This window comes from Diuraphis noxia, unplaced genomic scaffold, assembly GCF_037042655.1.
Source record: "Diuraphis noxia isolate RWA-SAM2 unplaced genomic scaffold, SU_Dnox_SAM2 contig0001, whole genome shotgun sequence".
Taxonomy (NCBI): Eukaryota; Metazoa; Arthropoda; class Insecta; order Hemiptera; family Aphididae; genus Diuraphis; species Diuraphis noxia.
The window spans coordinates 40,360,985-40,387,380 of record NW_028301711.1 but is presented as its reverse complement, the minus strand read 5'-3'; the positions used below and the strand labels follow the sequence as shown (position 1 = coordinate 40,387,380).

Here is a 26,396-nt window from a genome sequence, read left to right as displayed (position 1 = left end):
GCATTTTCTCGAACATTTAATATTTTATTTGAGACATTACAACTCCATGAGTCTAATAGGTATTTAATCAAATTTTTGATTTGGTTTTAATAGGTATATATACTATATAAGTACCTACATATGACTTACATTGAATCTGTGGCGGCGTGTTTAGGATTTTTCAAAAGAAGAATGGAATTTCATACAACTGCTACGGTGATAAAGATAACAAAAAAAAAACATTGTACTGAAATTTTAACTATTGAGATGTATAACTCGGTTCAGGTATTTAACAAAGAAGTGGGGAGAGGGATAAACCAGTGACGACTCTTCTCCTTCCATTTCGAATGCAAAAAAAAATATGACTATATCAATTACTTCTGCACCACAAGAACAGCGCTACGAGTTACCTATTATACATATACCTACACATTAAATATACATATATAAATATATAACGACTGTTGTCTTCAGAAAGACTGTGTCGAAAATACAGATTACACGAAACGTATATTATATTAATATTATTATTTATGTACTTATATTGAAGGCGAAACGAGGTCAAAAATATCGCATCTCGATATCAACAAATATATTATTATCAATTGGTAACTACTCTCTCGACAATTCTTCGTATTATATACTTTATATTATTATTATTATTATATCACTCTACGCGACATAAATATATATCGTATCCCGATTTAGAGGATCGACTTCCCGCTGAATATCATTGTGTTTATATATACTATGTACCGTATAGCTGGTACATGTCAAATGTCTGCAGATCACGTTACCGTGAGGTACGCGAGTAATTGATGATATATTATACTTATACACCAACATTTTACTTAAATATATATACACAGTCACCGATATCCGTGTCTGATATGTGTGATTTTTCCACTCATAAAAATCTCAAATAGACATAGAAATGTTGATATAGACATGCAGGCAATAGCGGAATGTACTTTATAGTCCTATATAGAATCAAAAGTGAGAAATTTAATGAAATCATTAAATTCAAGTTAATTTAGAAGTTGATATAGTTAAAAAATAATACATTTAAGTATTTAACTTTCTAAAATATTGACTTATTTTAGTTTAAAAAATGTCAATCTACGCATGTTCTATTATTATACGTATAGTACTATATTAATTTATTTGAAATTGTGTATACATAAATAAACAAATAAAATGGAATAAAATAAAATATTTCAAAAACATTTTTAATTTTAACTTGATAGGTTATTTTTAAATAATTTTAAAAAAGCTTAATATAAGTTATTTCAATAGTTTATTAAACTATATCAGTAATTAAGTTTCTTAGTTAATTAGAAAATTAAGTAACTAACTAAGCGAAAAAGTTATAATTTAACTTTATATGTATAAATTACTCAGGCTTCAAAATTCAATATGTACTTATAATAAATAATAATTATATATAGGAAGGTACATTTCTGATATCAAACTTGAAAATCTCAAATTCATTTTATATTCGTGTTCATATAAAATATATAATAAGTAATCCGCGTTTCCTGTTTCAAACTTTTAACAAAAATTGAAATTGTCACGCTTATAATAGTTGTAATATAATTAGAATAATTTAAACTTTCCGTCAAATTAAACATCACTGCGAAATGTATGATGCTCTTTTGTGTATACTCTGATTATAAAGTAATTCTATATAATAAAATGATTGACACACATTGTCATCATGTGTAACATATTTTATTATTGTGCATACAAAAAATACATTAAAAATAATTTTCGTTAATAATTCTTTGATTGCGGTTCTTACACGCGCACGATAATCTTTTTACGTTAAATTTGCTATAATACGTATTGAATCTCAAAAATGGAAACAAAGTGTAAATGCATATAAAATATTATGATGCATATTTACATTCATATGCATATTGAACACGTACGTATGACTCGTACGAGTTTTAAGTATTTTAATCCACCGACTAGTCTAAGGTGTTTAGGTGTCATTAAAATATTTAAAATTAGCTCTGTACGTAAGACTCATTTGTGGCCATGAAACTGTAATCACTCTGTATAATGGTTATCGTTTGGGAGTGCCAAAATCACATATAACCACGAAGAGTGCAGTTGCCGAGGGCCATGTGTGTAAGGTACCAAGAGGGGGCGTTGGTCTATTTTTATTGCAAATTTCCGTGGCCAACGTCCAGAAAATAGTTTATGTTTTTATCCGGTGTCGAAATTGTAGGACAGCGCATATCTCGGGTTAACTTGTGTTGACTTGATAAATTTAAAATCAATCAATCCATGCTTTACAGAATATCCACAAAATCGTATTACTTTTAATGATCAATCACATATTATATTGTTTCCATTAGGTATATCGTAGATATACTTAGCAGTATTCAAATTAAAACTTCCTCTAAGTAATATCAGACTAAAAATGTTATACTATAAGCTATACCTTATGAAGGACTTAAAAAATCAATCAAAAAACTCAAATTGTATAATATAGATTAAAAATAGATATAGATACATAAATCTACATATTATATGAAAATGAAATTTTAATTTATTAAATTGAATGGATATAGTGGATTATACATAACAAGAGTATGTTTAAACAAGATTTTATAAAAACGATGATGTATGTTTATATAATATATATACATTATAATATACCAAATTATTCCATTAAAATACTGTTTCAAAATCATGACTTTAATAAATTATTTTTAACAACCACAATAATATATTTGATTGCTTTATGTTTGGTCAGCCACTGTAAGATAAATAGTTATAGATAGAAAATATTAACTTATCACGCTAAATCAAATAGGTAGTGGACGCACCTATACGTCCAAGCCGGGTAAAGATAAAAGAAACAACACGGGGTAAAGAAATTTCATAATTATATGTAGGTACTGCAGTATAGGCAGTATAGTTTAAGTATAGTTGTGGTTACAGAACGATTCTTAATTATTTTATTGCAAATGCTTTGTCTTAAAACACGAGGCAAGGTAATGATATTTAAGCAACACGTAATTTAATTTACTACTAATACAAACACTATGTACACTTTAAAAGCAACTCGTTAATTAATAAACCTGTTTATCTAAGTGATTAAGTGATTAGTCAATCGAAAATAGTGTTAGGATAAAAGCAATAAATAAATAACTTAGATTGGTATACTACGGGTCTTAATCCATCACAGTTTATGCTAAATTAAACAAAGAAATAACAAACTATAATGGTAACAGACGCGTATTTTTGTAAATGTGTGACCTATGTACATTGTACACACTGTATTATGTGTTTGTATAGCGAGTGTGATCCTATATTAATAATAATAAATAAATAAAACCATACTAGTGAGGTTTTGAGTGAGTGAGTGGGTAAAGTAATTTTACAATATGGGTTTAATTAAGTAACGCAATAACCCACTCCGCTGGAGGTTGAATACCGCGATAATGACTTAAATTTATGTTGAATAAATTGACGGGCAAAGGCGAAACTGCGCAGACTTTTGTCGAGTTAAGCAGTTAATTATATTTCTTAAATTAGGTTTATGAGGCCGAATTAGTGTGTAGAAAAAAATGATTCAAATTAAATTGTAATAAATAATAATAATATAATATGCATAAGCTTATAAGACTCATTAAAATATTATTAAAAATAATTCAAATTACGCGGATAATTTTTCGTAGTACATATTTTAACGGTCGATGATATCAACGATAAATAATTGCTATCTCTCTCAATCAACATAATTGAGTGAACAAATAATAATAATGTAAGATCGTAATAATAAATAATCTCCATATTTCGTACCTCGTCAGCGATAAAATATGATAAAGTATAATAAATATTAAGAATTCAGGTGAACTCTTGAGCCTAAAATATATGTATATATATATTATAGGTACACCATTCACCTTATATAGGTACACGAAGGAGCACTTCAAATGAGATTATGATAATAATAATTAATACATCACCATCACCATCACCACTGCCACCAGCTCCGGTGTCACTACGTGAGATTATTAATGAAAATTAACAATATACAAATTATCTTAGAATACAATATACATAATATATAGCTTTCTACCATGAAAAGTGTTCTTACATCTTATATACTATTATTAAATATAATGTTGGTATTTGACGGCGTACGACTGCACCGCATACGATAAAATATTCTTTTGACACTGCAGAGCGTCGTTTATCCGGTTACGGAGGATAAAAAAATGACGTGACGTTATTAGGGTAGGTATAGCTAGTCGATGGACGTGCATCGTATCGTAATCGTATACCATCACGTTTGGAGAAGGTTACAACCAAAAATCGTAAATGGGAGATTATGTTTTACCTATATACACACGAATCGTTTTCACTGGGCTATTTGTTACGAATTTATTTATTTTGTACACGCCTATATATTATATATAGGTACTTATATTGTGTGCGTGGGCAAATAAACACGAAGAAGACTTATAAAAGCGACAATTTGGGAAAAACACGAACTGGTCACTGCACACGATAAATGTATAGGGTGCACCATTTACATATAACTACATTAATTTACCAGATCGATATTTGTGTGCATGAAAAATAATTTTTATATATATGCCATAAGTTATTTAATTATATCACTCTAAAACAACATTTTACTGCATATTTTATACTATAAAGATTTTAAAATTTTGTTTTTAAAGTAACCTATATTTTTAATTAAATGATCAGAATATGTAACATACTTTTTTAAACATTTTCGTGCAAACATCCAACACTGAATAAGTATTTAATTTTCTTCTTAAGCATTTAGGTTCACGCATTTGGAGCGAAATAGCTAAGGGTATATATACCAAAATTCAGGTCCGTTATCGCGTTGAAAAATATAAAATCTTTAAATGCAATTTATTCAATATATTTGCTGTTATTGTATCTGCATTTTTGGAAAACTATTTGGCTTCTGATTATGCAAAGTTCAAAATATATAAATATTTATATTTAAAAGTCTCAATGATAAAAAAAATAGTCGAAAAAGTATTTTATATAAAAATGTATAAGTATTATTGGTTTTACAATAGACTGTACCATTAGTATAATATTCTTTCAAAGTATAAACAAATTTATTTTAAAAAACACAAAAATTGATTTGGAATATTAGTGTAGCAGTGTAAATGGAATATGGATCACTCCGTATAAATATAATATAGTATATAGATGATTCTCGTGTCAAAAAAATAATATTCAATCCGATACCCGTAAATATTTCGTACGTTAAAGCCTATAAAACGAGATTTGGCGCATGTGTGTAGTCGTGTTTTTTTCGTGTGAAACGTTATCCTCCGCTGCGCATTCGCGCGCCACCCTTTGCGCTTGAATTTCATCGACATGCCCGCTCTAATGCAGACTGAAATAATAATAATATAACCGAACTTCTCTTGAGCGAGTGTTTCATGTTTGACACAGTATGGCGTGCATACGATAGGTAGTGTGTTTAAAATATATTTTTACGTAATGAACAGGTTCGCCTTCAGAGTTCACGATTCCGCATATCTACATACCTATAGGACTATACTCCGCGAAGGCGACTATATGACACGTGAGTATTGGAAATGGCCAAGTTCACCGTAAAACATAAATATAATAATGCGTAGGTGAGTGTTATGACGAGTATAAAACAAATGAGCGACAGTCACACCATATATGTTTTAGGGACGAACACGCGGAAGTTTTCAGAGGTTTATAAGTACCCATAATATATATATATATATATAGCTAATATGTATAAAATCTTCTGTTTATCATTGCTAATTGAGCTATATAGACAAAATTTCATAACAAAATATATTTCAATTACAGGAATTTTAGCCACATATTATGATTATTAAGCAGATATATTTACTGTGGTTTTTCTGTACGTAAAAACGTGAAACCTGTAGCTAAACTAGCAGACAACACCAGCAATAATATATATTCAACATCCGCGTTGTTGAACATATAAATACCCTTAATATACCTACGTTTAGAAATGGTTACGACTAAAACGGCTGCGGTAACGGAAGTTCGCGCAGCACCAATCTCGAATACTGTGGTATTAGATAAGTTTGAAAAGTTTTACCCATTTTGCCTTTGACATAATATATTGCTTACAACGGATTATCCAATAAAAAAAGCAGGAGAGAAATAAAAATGTACTTCGAGATATTTGACAGTTATTTTACTTAAATACCTACATATTATATATTATAATTCGCATATAATATAACCAAACTTAAATTATATTATCATTATTTAATCTCAACCAAACAATTTAAAAAATATAAAAAATATTTATGATAATAATATGGTACGAATAACATGGTTATAATATACATGTTTAATCTATTACTATAATTACTAGGTATAGCTAGTGTTATAAGAAATTATTTTAAACAGATTGAAACGGGAAATATAAATCAAAGTACGTGTCAAACCTAATTATTTACAAATCATTTACTAATAAGTTATTAGTAATAACTATAAGACAATATAATACAAAAATAGCACTCATTGTTTAAACAGATTGATATAATACATTTTATACAATATTATATATCACAATTATTAATTGATAGCTGAATGAATAATAATAATGATAATAACCGGTGGCATTTATTTCAAACACGAATATAAAATATTAAAATGTAAAAATTAATAGAGGCGAAAAGGCGAGAGTTAAAAATCCTAGTACGTCCTAGTTAACCATTTTTATTGAGTATGAAGGTTAGAAAAATTAGTCTCGAAAAGCATATATAAACGTATTTCTGATGGTAATATACAAACAAGAATTGAATTTATTTCTTCATTCATAATGTTATACAATGATACATTTTCAAAAAGCGAAGATAATAAATTCGAAAAATGACTTAACGCTATATGAATACAATATGGCATGTCATATACACGAGGAGGATATGATAGATCACATAATGACCTTTTTTTATATACCAACATAATATTAGTGCGAGGGCACTATCCTTTAATTTATCTTAGAAATAATTAATGCCACTGTAATGGCGAATTATTAATAGTATTAGTATAACTATTGCATATAACATCAAAATAGAGCCTAAATGAATGTATATTGAAGCCTAGCAGTCTAAATTAAAGTTGTGAAGGTGATGTGTGGAACGAATGGGTTAAAGCATATATAGTCGGGAGAGAAAGATCGGTACGTTTCAAAGACGTCAACCTTGGTTATAATTCATTCAAAATAGAAGGAAAAAATGCAATTAAAGCTTAAACTGCAGTTGCATTTTATGTGGTATCTATATGATGAAATTACACGTTTTATTTAATAACATCATCGAGTTCGAGTTGTTGAGGGGAAAAAATGCTCAAGGCCGAATTTTTAAACAAAGGCTTTGGACAAAAGCCATTTTAAATGTATGTCATGGTTGACACTATAGGTCGGGGTAATTTCGATGTGTTAAAATGAAAAAGATACAAAAACAGGTACATATATATCAACAGTCAAACACAACCAGAAAATTGATATTTTTGATGTGGGTATACTATATTCATTGTTTGTCTCAACTACTATTACTACTACTATTGCTACTACTACTACTACACACATATATAACATATAAATACAGAGTCTTCTAAATTTCAAGTGATAAAATGAAGGGGATTATCTTGGTTCCTACACGATCCCCACAATTTTTAATAAACACAATTTGAAATACTACACGTATCTCATAAACTAGTATGCATATTATGATATACATATATGATATAAGTCATGGAGTATAAATAGTAATTCACGATTTTAATCTAATGTTGTAAAAAATTAAAATACGTCTCAATATATTTCTAACACAGAGCAAATTCGGCTGTGAGAAATAAAAACGTGAACTTAATGAGTAAAGAAAAAAATACAGTTGCAAAATGAATATCGAAAAACGTCAGAGAAGAATACAACGCTGTACATATTACATATGTTTATGTTTAAATGTATAAAGTATACCATGGTCTTGGCACTGTAATGGTGCGACGGCACATCGTAAATTGTACAATAAATTATTCAAATGAATATGCAAAATAATTTTTACATACATCGCACGTGAGGATTGCTTTTAATGGGCGATTTCAGATCTTCATAAACGGCGACGGTTTTATGTTTTATCGTCACAATACCATTCGCGTTTCGAATAACTTTTCAGCGAACACTATATAGTACTAGCGCGCTACTTGAAATCTAATATTATATGGTCTTAAAGAGAAATAACTCTCCTACAAAGTTTCTCAGTGCATCTTATACGTGCATTTCGTCTCGGATACGATTCGCTAGACTCGTGATCGTTTATCTTATCGCGTCACTTTAGTGTATAGACAAAAATATGCAATTGAGAAAAAAAACAGTCGGACAATATTTTTTTTATGCAAATACTGCAATTGAATGGTGGAAAATAAACGTTAGAAATGGTTTATATTATAAGTTTGTGATTATATTATGGCGAGTGGTGGCATATAGGTACTTCAATGTGGTATGTATAAAGTGGTAATAATAATAATAATAAGAAGAAAAATATGCAGTTATTGGTTTCGCGCAAATTCGTCTGCCAATATAATATAATTACATGCGAAACACAAGTGGGCAGCATTTATTGTTTTTTTTTAGAGTGCATTGAGTATTATTTGATAGTAGATATAGAATCGTTGAAGACATTTGTTGAAGAAAGAAATATTTGACTGCAGTTATAACGTAACAAAATAGTGTGATTGACATAAAATATTTAAAATGATTTTTAATTCTTTTTTTCTACTCGAATTTATATACAAGAAGAGGCCTATTTATAGTATTTATCTGTACGATAATTAATATATATCAATGTCACATATAATGTATTAGAATATTTAGGGAACTGTGAAATATTTATTTTAATAAAAGTGATGAAAATAAAAATGTTACTGACACTAACCAACCTCAACATTTAATGCCATTCAAATCGTGAAATTCTTATAATGTATTGTTACTTATTAGCTTGGTTTCAATTTTTATTAACACTGGACTTGTCCTTGGGTATTAATAACTATAAATTATAACTGAAGTAGGCGGTAACTGATAACATATTTTTAATGTCAGAATTAGTTATACTCAATTTAAAGACAATCTTCTCTTTAGATAAGCCGTTCAACAATAAGCGCGAGACCAGTACATATAAATGCATATTGCGTACCTATGTCTTATATGTATTATTCTAATCAATAAACGATTAACATAAAAGTCTGAGTATGCTAAGGACATTTTATAAAACCAGAAGAGCGTAAAAATGTACAATTAAAGTCATCTAGTTCAACTTCAAACGTGAATATGTTTAAGCAAGTTGCATAATAAAAAAATATGTTATTATAACAACCTGCAGACTTTATTGTAATATAGATATTTAATGGCGACTCATGAGTATTTACAACTATACCAACACCAAACGAGCATATAAAACCAAAACCGAAAAAATCGTTAATATCATACCAGCAAAGTCGTACGAAATTTTTTTTTAATACCTAGTACAAAATATCTAGTCTGCACGTATATAGGTACATGATTACAGTTATCAGAGCTTGTATGAAACTGTTTTACGTTCGATAAAATTTAAAAAAACTTAAAAATATTACAAGCCAAAAAATACTCACGGTAGTTGGATTGGGGTTGTAAGACGTGTACGGTGACATGGTGGTCTGCGTTACTGGACCGGTTCCGTATCGATACTGTTGTGCAGGTAAGGGCGCTGAATTCCAACCGGCCGTCGCTCTGTGATGATACTGTGTAGGGGCGCCACTAGCATAGTTGCCGGTCATACCGGGCGGGCCACTGTGATGGCCAGGTACCGTGCCCGATTTTCCACCAAAATTCGGGTTGTTCAAACCTTGGTTACCACCAGTCGTGTTGTAACCGCAACCCAACTGCGCACGCTAAAAAATATAAAATAAAACATTATTATTATTTACTACTAATATTTTCATAAAATTATTATTAATTTACGACAATTATCATGCACGTCTTTTTTTTTTTATAGCATTCGTCAGAGTATAAAAAGTACAAATGTATGATAATATGTCATTACAATGGATCATTTTAAATAAATGCAAACAAATATTGTTCTTGCGATAAACCAGGCACACAACAAAACACACACACGACCGCGGCATAGAGTATATATATCATATATATATACTTCCGGCCTGTGATCAAGGTCGATGACATTAGGATACGCGCGATTTCCGGACATGGAAACTTCCCCAGAACAATTTTTTTTAATTATATAAATATATGTATATATTGTTTCAACTCCTGACAGAGATAGTGGAATGTTTAAAAAAATGATCTTTTTTGTGAAAAATATAATATTAAAAGATTGTGTAAACGAACGTAGTTATTATATATACCCATATATAGGTATATATAGGTTAGGTTAGGTACCTAGTATCTATTACACACACATTTTTTTTTCAATGCGAAATAACTGTTTCAATCGTCAAACATGAAAACACAAATAACAATAAGTATTTCTCAGGAATGTACGTATATAGGTATAATATGACGATGTTATAAAAATATTATTGTGCATTTATAAAAGGGTGCTCCACTGATCGTGTATTTGTAATTTGTATTTACTTATTTTCAACACGAGAAACTGAAATTTATTATATACAAATGTATTTTATTTATTATTTATTCTATAAATGCGAAGTTTATTCTATAATTGAGTCACTGTTGACTTGCCATTATAATAACGAGAAACGTTACAGCCACAGCTCCATTAATATATGTGCACAGTAAAAGCTTTTAAATCCTTTTTCTAGGGATAATCAGGACGTTGTATTGGGAAACGTCTTGGAGGTAGTGTTGAATATTCCGGTATAATAATGAACTTAGCATAATAAATCAATTGAATATTCGTTTAGGTATTTAATCATAAGGCCAATATTTCATGATACCTTGTAGTATTATTAAAATTTATTTTCATAGTATAAACATAATAAAGTATTTCACTAGTTTTATGAATGAAATAATGTTATGATAGTATCAATTGTAATGTTCAGAATAATTGTTTTCGTATTCGTACAACACTTGATATAACATTGATACAAACTTTTGATGACAAGTTATTTTATGCATTCAAAATAGATATGCTTTCCAGAAGATCTCAAATAAAAAATTGTACAAGTCCTATTAACAATCACAAGAAATCTTATAATTAATTCTATGAATATAACTTTGAATACTAATAAATTAGCGAATACATATTTTATGGTAAATAGTAAAATTATTTTTGTATTCAATGTAATAATGCATCTGTTGTTCTGAAGTTCACTAAATAGGTACAATATAGGTACCTACATAAAATTGCACAACGCTCAGATAGCCATAATAAATACACGTTTCTGAAAAATTGTGGATATAATAATAGAGAAGAAATGAAATAAATATTAAAAAATCATTATACCTACATAATATTATGTTTATTAAGATAAAAAAATAACTTATATATATTATATGTCCTAGCATAAAGATGAGGATGAATTTTTAAGATTACAACGAAGAAGAATTTATAAAATTCACAACCAACAGTCAACATTTATATTTATAATAATTCTATTAAAAATTGAAAAAAATTTCCCTAGAGCATTTGAATAATTATAAATAATAATCTGTAATATTTTGGTGGGCAAAAATAATTATGTAAATCGATGATATCTGTTAATTAAAGAAACCACAATTAGAAACGTATAAAATAGAATAGAATAGAATAAGTATATTTAATGTATTATTATTATTTTTAAATTGATGTATTTGAACATTTTTGAATATAACATTATATTATCATTACATAAATCCATATTAATATATTATGATGTACTGAATAATCAATTTTTAATTTATTATTTGCATATATAAAATGCCATATAGCATATATAAATGTAGAAAAAAGAAAGCGATAATATTTTAAACCATTTATATTTTATATTATTAAATGTTACAAAAAATAATACATTTTTAATTGATACTCCTTTTATATCATAATTTCGTAATTTATCGTTTTTTCTGTGGTAAACAAGAATACTTATTGGAAATACAAATACAACAATAATTGCTTTTAATTTAATATTTCAATGTCCTTATGACCCATATGCTATCTTAAATTAAACAAATTAAAGTAATCACATTATAGCTATAAATTCGTGATACGCACAGACGTTGGTCGGAGTTTGCCGAAATACCAATGCTTTATCAATAAAAGCATAGGACTATTATATATAATTACTATAATAATATATAATTACGAAAATGCAAGTTATAGGACTATTTTTCTATGCAAGTTGGAACCCAGTACTTAAGATAGGTGTAATTTAAACAACATCTGGAACATTAGGGTGGACAATTCAATAATATAATTTAACAAATATTTTAAGCCTACACTAGAAATTCAATATCTTATAGGTTATAGTGGTTATACCAAGCAGCTTACTCGAATAAATTATTCTGCAACTTCTACCAAGAAAAGATATGTAAAATTTAAGCTTAAAAAATGAATCTAACAAATAACAATTTAAAACCGTTCGGCAGAGAAATTGAAAAAAATAATTAATTTTCTTTTTGTTTGTGCATAATACATGTCTATATATAATATATATATATATATATATATATATATATATATATATATATTTGTACAGCAGTACATGTATTCTGTATGTATGTATAATGAACATATATAAACAAAATGTATTTTGTAAGTCTTGAAGACAAACGTGACACTATTTAAATTTAAATATAATATACTTATATATACATACTCATTTACCTATTACGTTTATGAAAGAACAAAATAGAATTAAACATTTTTTTAATTGGATGACTTGGAAACCAAACGTAGGATTCGCCGTGTCACGTCATTATGACGAAAATGACAATTTGTAGCGTTTTTAGAAGTTATATATGTATATGGACTTATAATAGTAGGTAGATAGTTGTTTTTGAACGGTTTTTGTTAATACGCTCTACGGTTATGGTAACAATACTGTAAGTATACGTATATGTATATGGTTTGTGCGAATGTGGGTCATTGAGTAGACGTCATGAAATGTCATCAAAATATATTATGCGCGTAGTTTGCATTTAAATATTATTAAAAAGGCGTAACCTGTTCAGTTGTACATATACTAATGTTGAATTAAAAGAAATTCCCGACAGTTTGTGCTATTATTATAGGTATTTACACTAATATATTTTTTTGAAATTCTAACAAAACTATTAAATATTGCATACTATATAAATTTGTTTATACCTTTTTTTTCGTGCTATCGAGAACCAGGGAGGGGGCTGTGGTTACCATTGCTTACCCCCTGGCTCCCATCGTTTATTGTACAACAATCAAATAAATAGAAAAATTACAATTATTTAGTTATACAGATTTGTTTATACCTACCAGAACAATATTCGTTTCAGAACAATCATGAAATGATATTATTATTATAGGAAATCACATTTTTTATATCAATAGGGATTTTGAACACACGTGTTTTTGTACAGTATGATCAAATAAAATGGCCTACATAAAATGTAAGAAATCTCAGCGTTTTTAAAATATTTTATGCCAGATGTTCCAGACCTTTAAAGGAAACAAACAAACGCCTTTTATTCCGATACCAAGGATATACAGTTAACTCTGCAACTATAGCGCTCCAATATATATGTATATAAATACATTTAAATTTTATGAGACAACGTATTAAATCTGTTTCGGTGTAAACGTGTGACAATAACTTCCTCTGAACACGCGTTCACAAAGTCAATAACCCACAACTCACAAGTTACACAACTCATTATTTAACGCATTCGCCAAATCTTTTCAGTTTCTAACCACCAAAAGTTTATTCTTTCTAAGTCGTGGTTGGTCGATGTAACATAAAATGTCTTTCAAACCATATACTTGGGTGAGAAGCTGAAATCGATTTCGTTATAGACGATTGTACTATATATAGAAAATAGCTAGAGCACTATCTATTATAATAATAATAAGAGGGTTTGAAAAAAAATGTTATTAACCACAGGGGTATATAACTCTATAATATATACAATATAAATGTGTTATTACTACAATAATAATGCAAAATACAATATTGTGTGTCAACGTTACAAAGAAGACTCCTGACGCATATTTGACATATTTACAACCATATTCGATGGACGTCCTTTGCAGGTTTCCGACAACCATGTCACGCGACGTTATCGACAATGAATATCAACCGAGAAAGAGCTATATTATATAGATAACAGACGCACCGAGATTATAGGTGCAAGGGTTTTACGTATAGTTTGTTTAGTTTGCTATAACATCGTGATAATCTGAATATAAAGGCATAAAGCACAAGCGAAGGTTAACTGTGTATTATTTTACAGATAATCTAATACACAGTGCTTTACATCTATATTGCATTATTGTCCGTGTGCTGTACTGCAGATGGGTATAAAGTATAACATATTGTATTAAGAACAAACATCGATAATCGATTTTCGATGTTCGAACAGATACGACTTGCGATATTTACCACGATAAGCTATGAGTAAAAAAAAAAAAAAACGCCAATGAACCGCGCCTACATTTTTTTTATGTTTAATTGATTAGTTAAGTAATAAATATAGTGTACAATCGTAATCATATAGATGCCAATATAGATGAATAACAAAAATTGTAAATATTGGACGAATTTTTGTAAATCCGCTCTTTGCAGTGTATATATATAGGTAGGTAGGTATACATTAGGTAGGCAGGTACAACTATTCGTTTTAAAACCCATTGTATAGGTATAATTTTTTCAATAAACATACGCCATGTCCACGATAATAATTATTGACAAACTCTAGTTTCAAGCTCTGTGTGTGGTGTAGGTAGTTACTTGTAATATTATATTTGAACAACTGTGTCGTTAAAAATTAGCATATTATATGCTAACGTATTATACAGTAAGTCAGTATATCCACGTATAATATTATATAGGTACTGAAAACAATATACTAGAGCAAACATGCAGACGTTTTCCACAGTATTCCGATGTTATAAATATATAATGTGAATAAATTAAACTAATTTATCTTCAGCTTTCAAGACAGTTATTATATTATTATTAAATCCATCAGCTCAACTAGGAACGAAAATAATTAAGTTAATATATTACTATTACGATGGGTATTAACTGGACTATGGCTGGTACCCGTATTATATGGAGTAGATATAAACGCCAACACCGTTAAATAACAATTTCTTTTTAGTATTCTCATTAGTGTAATTAACACTTATTATTATTCCGACGTGCAAGGCTCAAGAGGGACGGGGCGAGACTGCCTTATGATGAGTTATATTATAAACATTGCAGCTGCAACAATATATATATTTCGCTATAGCTAAAACCATACGATCTTATACGAGTACCTACTGTACATCTTTTTATAATATGTATCTAGTTTTGAACGTAAACGGTCAAACAAGAATAAAAGAAATAATAATCTAATCCGCCTTTATTCATTTCTCGTATATATAATAAAAATGCGCGCACATACTCGTACACATATGTATTGCAGTATCACTGCCGCAAATTTCACCGCAAAAAATAATATATTATATTATTCAAAATATATTATTTGAATAGCCGGGGCAGTCTTTTACCGCCGAGCGGATATATTATACGCGAATACAAGAAAAAAACTATAATGGCAGTTGTATTATATAAATAAGTATAATAATATAATATAATATTATATTATTATGGAAATATATTTAATACAAATCAGAGTTCAACCGGATACGCACACGCGCGGTTCCGGACTGCGGGAAAAAAATGTACAAACGATGATAAAAAATATACAATATCGCACGTACGAGATATTCCCTTCCGCCGCGCGCGTCTGCACTTCTGCAGTTTAGCGCTGATGCAGCAGTACAACGTTGTACGGTATATTGTTATTAAGCTATGTATATAATATTAATAGAGAGGTACAATATAATTATTGCAGTAATAAGCGCGCGCGCACACATTTTGAATACTCGAATGTGCTGTATAATAGATAGGTACATATGGGTAGATACAACTACGGAGGTATATATTATATATATATAGGTATGCACGTAACTACAATGACTCACGCGGTTTGCACTTTAAAAATATGCGAATGCTGAATAATATTATGCTCATCGCGCTGCAATACGTCATTACAAATACTATATATTATTATTGCAACCAACGTTTTGACGGTATAATACCAATATGTACTATTATACGTACGTCGTGCGTGGTGACTTAACTGGATACAACAATCTAAAAAAGTACACTTTTAATCATAAATTGTGTATCGCATATATATATATATATATATATGAATAATTTACACTGAAATTCACCTAATACAAAGTACTAAACTAATATTATATTATGATTAAATGCCTTTTAAGGATCAGAATATAAAATATAAATTAATGATTAAATCATGAAAAATAATATTAGCGTGTGATATTCTTAAAAAAACAAAAAAAAAACAAAAAAATAAAAATAAAAATAAAAATTGTGCGATTCCATGCACATAACATTAAGGTCACTATAGTACAATGAAATAAAAAATACGTCTGGTCACCGTACCTGTTTCTACCTATATAATATAATATTTTTGACGTTATATCCGCAACTGTATAGCCGGTGACGATTTTGTGGTCGTGTTCAGCGATCGCGGTTCGGTCATGATTTCAATTTTTTGAAAATATAAAAACTAAAAAAACGATGTTAACAAAAAATAATAATAATAATGAAAAATATATAATAGGAACAAAAAATAAAACGGTGGCGCGTAATGACTCGCGGTGAAATATAATATTATAATAAATACACTGAGTGTTTATAATCCACGTACTATAGTCATTATAGAATCTTATTATCACCGCAAAGATATTCAACAAAAATATTAAAAAATGCACGTATACAGTGTACAGTATACAGAAATAACCTTTACTTCATAGCTCGCTCAAAGACCGACTTATTCGTAATAATAATAATATGATAATAAAAAGAACTCACCAAAGGAACGGGTCGTCACGTAACTGTAGTCTGAAGGATAAAATTTAATAATACTAAATATATACATATATATAAGATGACGACAAGAAAAAAAAAAATTAATGACTATCAAAACGCGCGACCATTCTAGTAGCGTTAGCGGAAATTCACTGAAGGAATCACAATGAGGATTAAAAGGGACCTACCAATTCCGTATTATCCGGCGACGGGTAGGAGATTATAATAAAATTTTATTACACTAACATAAAATACTATACATACATTGTTAGAGTTATGTTTTTTTTTTTTTTTTTTTAGATAAGAACGAAATCGACGAGGGCGTAGCCCGGACAGGGCCAGAATGCCACTGTGAATACATACCATCATTTTTTTTTTTTTTTTTTTGTCTCAACCAGTCTCGCACACACTCATGACATGAACATTTATACACACCATTAATATAACATCATTTTAACATTACACACACGACGGACTGAAGATAAGAACGTATTTAGGACGTGAAATGTGATATCGAACATTAGCGTGCCACCGCCGCCACCGATTTTGTATTACACCCGACTCAAAACATTATCATAATAATATACGATATATTATATCTATATAACTTTTATTATACTGCTACTATAACGGCCGAAGTTATTATAATATAATTGTATATACAGTCGGATAATGGCGATTTAAACAAACATATTATGTAGGTACCTATACGTATTAATGTACGATACCGACTCGGACTGCTAACTAAATCCGTATAGGTAGATAGATAATACGCATATTACTATTATTATTCGACACGAAATAAAACAAAAGTTCAATTACCTAGGTAAATCAAGGACGTTTCGTTTCCGGAAAAGTATATTAAAATAGGATTTTTCGTCCCCCGATGGTTCTTACTTATTAGCCATAGAACGTCTGCAGGTCCCTGCACAGGCGTATTCTAACTGTATGTCTGTATTGTTTCCCGGTTTTTAGGGTCATTAATTTTATTTTATTTCCTTAACTAAATTACAAATGCATTTTATTTTAATATATTCAATTGATTTTCAAACTTTAAATATTATTATTTTTAAGAAATTATTGAAGATAACGGTTTGAAAAACATGAAAAATGTGGACCAAGCGTAGCATACTCGCATGATAGCAATATGATTCCACCTAAGGTAGCGAGAACCAACTTTCCTATCTTACACTCTTAATACTTGCCGGATACATTCTTTGCGTCTAGAATAGAACCATGGAAAATATCAAAACTGCAGTTGATGTAATGGATATGGGTAACTACAATAATGTTCAATAAATTATGTTATTTTCGGATACACGTCATAATGTCGCGGTAATTTTGTCGCTGTAAAAATGTCGCTATAAAAATGTCGCGGTTAAAATGTCGCGAATACAAAAATATCGCGATGTCAAAAATATGATTAATATAATACTAATATATTATAATTAGGGTTCGGATTTATATGCAAAAATATGTTGCCAAAAATTGATTTTATAGACTACAGAGTAGTACTACACAATACACAATACCTATTATACGTAAAACGAACACAGATTACAAACTGATTACTGATTTTATATATTATATTATATTATTATATTATTATATATTATTATTATTATTATTATTATAATTTTATACTATGTTTATAAACTATATACCTGTAATGTCAGTGTTCCTAATACAGAATGGGTACTAAGTTGAGTAGTTTTTGCAATATTTTTAAGTCTTGCCATTGCTTCTTTAGCTTCAACTTTTGCAATATCGGCCACATGGTTATGTTCAGTAGTATGAACTACACTTAGTCCAGATAAATGTAATCGACCGCGACATTTCTTTGAATTATACTCTACGCACTTCCAAATAATTTTATTTTCGTTTTCTCTTTCTTTCTTGTATAAAAAAGAATTAAAATTCAGTAATTTTCCATTTTTTTGGTTTATTATATACTCAAATGCCATAATGTACAGATTATATTATATTATAGAGTTTCTGTTACGGTTGCAGATTACACAATAATATGTATACTGAACTTTATTTTCGTTTTATTACCTATGTTACTTTAATCTAATCTAATCATACCTACGACCGAATGAAAACCGGAACTGTGAGCCACATCGGCGACTACGGCGATATATTACTACCTGCGACATTTTTGTTTTGGCGACATTTTTATCGCGGCGTTTTTGCTGCGATCTTTTTAACACGACATTTTTACCGCGACATTTTGACGCGACACCGTTATTTTCAATTACAACTATCTCACCTGATTCAAACTTGGATATCATAAAATATCTATCAAAATCTCTCATATTTAACCTACATATATATATATATATAATATAACGTTATTTATTTATCAAACGTCAACATACTACTTTAAGCATAGAAGTGAAATATCCTTACTCTTTAGTAAAAAAAACCTGCATATACTGTGCCCACATTAATCTATCTCATAGATATTATTACTAAAATGCATCGCAATGCCAAGATTAACCATATTGATAGAAAATTTAAAAATATGTAACGGAGTAGCCACCAAAAAAAAAGAATAATAAAAAAAACGATTTTTATATCATATAATAGTTGCAAGCGACAATTCATACGATGGAATTTCACAAAAATAATTGAGTTTTCAATTGAACTGCACACGCCTCCTAAAGCAATATAGTTTCGATACGGATAAATAACGACGCAAGGCAAATAAATACAATATTCAACCACTTTATGCCACAATAATATTATTATACTTCCGTAATTTGAAACGTAACATATTTTATCGAATGCCAAAAACATGTCTAGAATGTACTACACGATTGTAAAATCACGGCGAGACTCACGTCATAATATTTGATCGTAATACGATTTTATCTATATAACATTTTAAGAGGGTGCAGAGTGCGCGCGGCAGAGACGACATCAACGGCATTGTTGTGCGCTTCCTATACAAATACAACATAATGACAACAACTACAGAATTTCATCGAGTAATCGATACACGGACAATGATGATGTTTTTAACAATAATAATAATAATAATAATATATTCACATCCATCTTTTAAGGGTAAATTTAATATTTTTATAACAATAAATTTCTTATAATATATATTATACGCTTATATAATATATTCTTACTGACCGGTTGATATCATTCTCTGAGAATAAGCTTATACATTATTATTATAATACTATGTAATATGTATACATAATATATAACTATGGTATACATATATACTATATAGTATATACTATAAAAGTAATAAATATACACACGCACAATAATAATAATGATAATATTACTGCAGTGGCGTTGAATTTAATGGTGAACGATATTGAAAGAAATAAACGATGGAACATTGTACTGTATGTATAGCTCGCGGTTCGTGTGGTCGAGCTGGTGCCAAATAGGCGACAACGACGGTGTAGTTATAATATGATTTTTATGTTTTATATGTGCGACGAAGTGATAAACGTTTTTGGACGAGTCGCTACAATGCTCGTTTGTCCGATACCGTCACTGAAATATATTCCGGACTCTACTTGTTCGCACTTTGTTATGTGCCGTACATAATATATGATATAATATGTGCCGACTGACTTATATTGCATACTCGCGCGCGCGCGCGCGTGTGTGTGTGTGTTATTAACGATGACTATACCGTGACAGGGAAATTAAATTCGAATTCGACATGACTACGGCTGTGGGGTAATCGGTAATAATGACCTAACGGAAAAAATTCAGTCCTGGAAAAAAACAACCAAAGAAAATTAATCTGACGGATGAGAAAATGGTCCCACGAAAACGGGCCAAAGGAAAATTAATCCGACAGACAAATAACTAAGCGAAATATAAAAAAGAAGAAAAGTCCATTGAAAATCATTTTATAAAAAAATACTAAGGACATACAAAAACGGTATCATCAAATGTGAGCCATTCAGTATAAAAATGTTTCAAACAATGTTTATATTAATATATATCTGTGTGTGTGTGTGTGTGTGTGTGTGTGTGTGTGTGTGTGTGTGTACATTGTACAATGGCTATAAATCAATATAAAATGTATATACACACAAACGTCGTGCCATGTAAAATAAAAATAAGAAAATAATGTACACGATTGTATGCTTTGAATATAATATTTAATCGGGAAAAATCTACGACTCTAAAAAATGATGTTTGATATTTTATTTTATTATACGATATAGTAATGCATGAGGATACGGTCAGCATAATAGTATAATATAATATCATCCCAGCAAATACTCCTTAATATTATAATATTATTATGGCTAGAAGAGAAAATACTGCTGCAGAGGTACAGGGATTCGTTTACTTTATACGTGTTCTTCTGCAGATTTTCCTCCAACTATAGACACAGCGGCTGAAGTGATTAAGATTAAGATTCGGATTCGGATACCCTATAACTTTTCGAACATTGAGGTCGTTATAACAGCACGGACGCTTAGGTACCTAGCAACGGGTTTTAATATTCACATTTATATGGTAATCCTGTCGACTACATGCCCGAACAATTAACAATTATCCTTAAAATTCCCGAATTCCGTATTATACATATACATTTAGTTTCAGACCATTATTGTGTATAAGAGGCGGGAATCTGAAAGGGGTATGAGCTTCCTCCCCCCTAAATATCTGTGCAATATTTTATCATGAATTTGTCACTCTATTGCCAAGCATGACTGCAGTAATTAATATATTATGCATAATGTACAAAGGTACCAAACACATATAACTTAACATATTCACCATCTAATCATTAACATGGCAAACAAATCCCATTTAACAATATCAATGTATACTCATTAATATAATAATATTATAATACACTACAATTATAGCTTAGCATACAACTATATTATCATATATGCGTAGGGTGATCAAATATATAGGGGGTTGCAGAGGTTGGAAAACAATTAATAATAATAAAAATAAACACTATAAACTAAATGAAAAGAAGACATTCTAGGGGGCTAATATTCACACTGGAAGGTTAAGCCCCCAAACCCCCAAGACCCTCCTAAATACGCCTATACTTATATTATGTTCCACACACTAGATCAATATTATACATTGCATTAACATTAAGACGTGTATTTAAAATGGAAATCGATAAAAAAAATTACGAAAATTGAATTTAATACTTTAATTGTTAATATTTTAATATATCACAACTGTTATACTTACCGTTTCGCCATTACGGGTTAGGGGATCGCAAGGACTAGTAGCAGACTACTTAACATATAATATTATAATAATGCAGTGACGGAAAACCATATATTTTCAGGCTTATAATAATAATTGCGTTTGCACAACTGTTCCCGCCACACGGTCTGTCAGATCAAAGAACCGACTATGTACTTATACACCTATGGACGTGGTGCAGGACATGGACAGTTCTGTGCAACGAACTGCAGATTCACGTGGACGGAAGTCGAGACGCCCGACCGTGGATATGCACCGCAGAGTAAGCGGAAACACGTATACCTGCATGTCGTACTACCTATACCTACACGCCCCAGAGAACCGTAAGTCGAGTAAAAAAAAAAATGCACGTCCGCGGACTGCAGGAGCGGAAACGGCGGGGGCCAAGAATCGCCGCCGATGAGTACAATATATAATATTATGTTATTAATTATTATGCTGCTCGAGAGAGACCTTGCAATAGCTCGCGCGCACATTGCACGAAACGCATCGGTTGCGGTGGCGGCGGCGACCTTGCAACAAGGTAAAATGTTGGCTATAAAACTTCGCGTAGGTATTTATATATTTATAAATATTATTATGATGATGATGATAATAATAATAATAATAATAATATTGTAATAGCGGAGGCGAGCGGTCTCGTCGTTAATCTTTGACCCACGCGCACGCGTATAGTCTGACGCCGTAAAAAAGAAAAGAAATCAAACATATAAACGGCAAGCTGGCATATCATTGTATTATAATATTATAATATTATTATCACCACGATACACGACCGTTATCAGCTGCAGATAAGTCGCATCGTTGTAGATTTGTGCAGTTTGCATACATATTACAGTGATTTTTTATACTCTTCTCTCGCGGATTTAGTCGATCTGCAGATATTGGAAATCAATTAAGTGTGTTAAAGGCGTTTAAAACAATACCATACTAAAAATCTATAAGTATAGTATGTAATCATACCTATTAAATATGATTCAAAAGGGTACAAACTATTAATCCGAAACGGCGCGATGATCTAATAAAATAGTACCTAACGATGATAACAAAGATTATACCTATAGTTCGACTTATACGGTACGATTTATGAAAGCTACTTGCGGTATTAACTGCCGCGTAGCTCGACACAAATGCGCAAAAAGAAATTAATTTTTTTTTCTCAATATATAGGACTCGAAGTCGTTGTAGTCTCCCTATAAAATATACGCGGCGGCAATTACACCCCGTGGACTCCAATCGTATGTGCATATATAATATATACATGTATGTATATTATATCTACACCATGCATGCTTCTACAGTGTATATAATATAATATTATTGTTATAACTGACAAATCGATATGCCTCCCAATTGAGTTGAAAGAGAGAGAGAGAGAGGGAGAGAGATAATACCACCTCACACGACCAACCATCCACTGTATTTATAATAATAATAGTCAACTGAACTGCAGCCACCGCTGTGCACACTGTTATAATGGTATAATCTGCTACAGTTTACTTGAAATTTAAATGTATATTGTTTAAGTATATTAAACAAACACTACTGTGAAATTATATTATATTATTTATTATATTATATATATACATCCACAAGACAGTAGTGCGTCATTTTGCTTGTATATAAGCATATATGTTTAACTTAAAAGCATTTATCGTGAATGAAGGTACTCGAGTTTTACGGGTAGTGTACTAGTGTCGTTAAGTATTTTTCCTCCCTATTAGGTTCTGAGTACATCTAGAGACGTATATACGAGCACAAACTAAGCTACTTTATAATATTATGCCATAATGTAATGTGTATCGTTTCTTTTATGCGATGTTAATTTGCTAAACGTATTTTAAGACAATATCAAAAGGACATTAAGTATACAATTGTAGGAACATACCATGATTTATTATACTGTATATACGGCATCTCTGCAGACATGGAATTGTAATTTAACATTGAACATATAGTACCTATAGGTACCTACCATAATATATACGAATTGGAATTAAGAAGTTATTATTTCGAAATACGTGAAATTCTAGAAAATGTCGAAATTTTAGTGTTGAAAGGTAAACTTATAAATTCGATCATTTTTATGCACGAATTGAGCTGATAGAATTTTTTTTTTCGAAGTCAATAATTTAACATCGCGGTCTTAAGGTTTCTACCAAATAAGATATAGCTACTACTAATAATTGATTGTCTTTTAACAATTCGTTACATAAGATATATATATATATATATTGTATACATAATAATATATATATATATATATATATATATATATATATATATATATATATATATATATATATATATATATTGTATACATAATAAATATTAAATAATATCGTATAAGCGTGCGCCAGAATAATAATATTTTTTTCAGTTTAAAAATGTCGCAAAAATGCGAAAACATAGATAATAGGCAGTTTGTACTTCCCAATAAATCACCGCGGTACATAAATTTAATTATATATTATGATTTATAGTCAGGTAATATACAGCAGTTGTAGTCCCGACGAATGTGTGGCGTGTTTATCGCCTTTCGTAAGATAAGACGTCTCGCAATGGTACAATAACTGCAGTACTGCTGCACACAACACGTTGCGATTGATATGAAACGCATTTGCATAAGCTGACCACCACCCACCGTGTAGATAAGTGACCCCTTTCCCATCCCATCCCACCTAACCGACGACACGAGTAGGAACTACACTTCCATACAATCGTTAGAATAATATAACGCACTTAGAAATGATAGAAACGTAAGTTTACGTAGGTATACCTATACACACTGACGTTTTGATAAAAAATTAAAGCAGCAGTGTACCTATACCTATTATTGTAGGTAATATGTGTTTTGTGCACGCGTGACAAGAAGCGGACAATCCGTATACGTGTGCATATTATGATATATATAAACCGTATTTAGTGTAATAATATGTTTTACGATAGCTAAACTCGTTCCACCCTCATTCGAAAATCCGTAAGCGGATATTGTTTGGAACTTCGAACTACCGAGCTAATTGTCACATGCATAATACTATTACTATAACTATAATATAGTAGTATAATAAATAACGGTTATTCTAGCTAAATGCACCTATACAGATGATTATCACAGTTTATTATTGATATTGCATTATCGATTCCGTCCTCCACCGTTGCCGCGGGACAATTTTTCACCGATCATATACGGCCGATGAAAACTCAATCAACTGTAAAATTGAACGAACGAATTATTCAAATTCTCTCCACTCGCACCCCAAACGTATAGCACAATCAATAGTGGCGAATAATATTATAGCGTACTCAATAATTGTTGACACTTCCACTGCGAGGAATTAACATGTATAAATAATTAATCTCTGACGACTATATATATTTTCTATTTAAAAATAAGGTCTGTTTTTCGAATATTAAAATTTACACGCACTACGGAAACACTCGAGTTCAATCACGCGGAAGCACACAATATTATAGAACATTTCAAAAATCGCAAGCACGACTAATCTCGCATGTAGCCGCGTACAAATTGTATGCACGAATAAAACAATTGGACCACATTCATGAATAAAATTTAATACATCGTGGCAATAGGTATTAAAATTTAAAAAACTTTTCGACAGCTTGTTTTTATCTATAAAGTTTTGATCATCATGTTTTGAAAGGACGAAAACAAAAAAATTATGATCAATATCAAAAAGTAGTCAAGTCAAATTATGTTATTACTTAAAATATCGTTCGTCTATGAGCATAAACAGATGTTTCAGTTTCGACATATATTTTGTAAATCGTCAAACGCTATACAAAAATAAATCATCTACATTATCTATAACTTATAACGCAAGTGCGATACCTACATTATTTTATCGAAGTGTATAAATTATTTAAGTGTTTTGGTTTCAGAAACTGTTTTTTTTCATTTAATCATGAAACGCAAACGCGTGGATTCTTTTTTAAAAAAATTATATCAGAAAAACAATATAATTTAAATGTGTATGTTATAAAATTATATATGTGTTTTTAAATTGCTAAAGGAAAAATGTAAAACAGTCGTAAAAATAAACTTACACCATTTGAACAACAACATG

At 30.0% G+C, this 26,396-nt stretch overlaps 1 protein-coding gene across 6 annotated transcripts in view; it reads right to left on the bottom strand.

Annotated features, from left to right (window-relative positions):
- Positions 1–26,396, bottom strand: part of shep (RNA binding motif single stranded interacting protein alan shepard) — a 130,491-nt gene that overhangs the window by 47,683 nt on the left and 56,412 nt on the right. For all 6 annotated transcript variants that reach the window (XM_089218563.1, XM_015524293.2, XM_015524297.2 and 3 more), the window contains one exon: positions 9,652–9,930. In XM_089218563.1, coding sequence (XP_089074689.1) covers positions 9,652–9,930 — 279 coding nt within the window. The remainder of the gene's footprint in view (positions 1–9,651; positions 9,931–26,396) is intronic.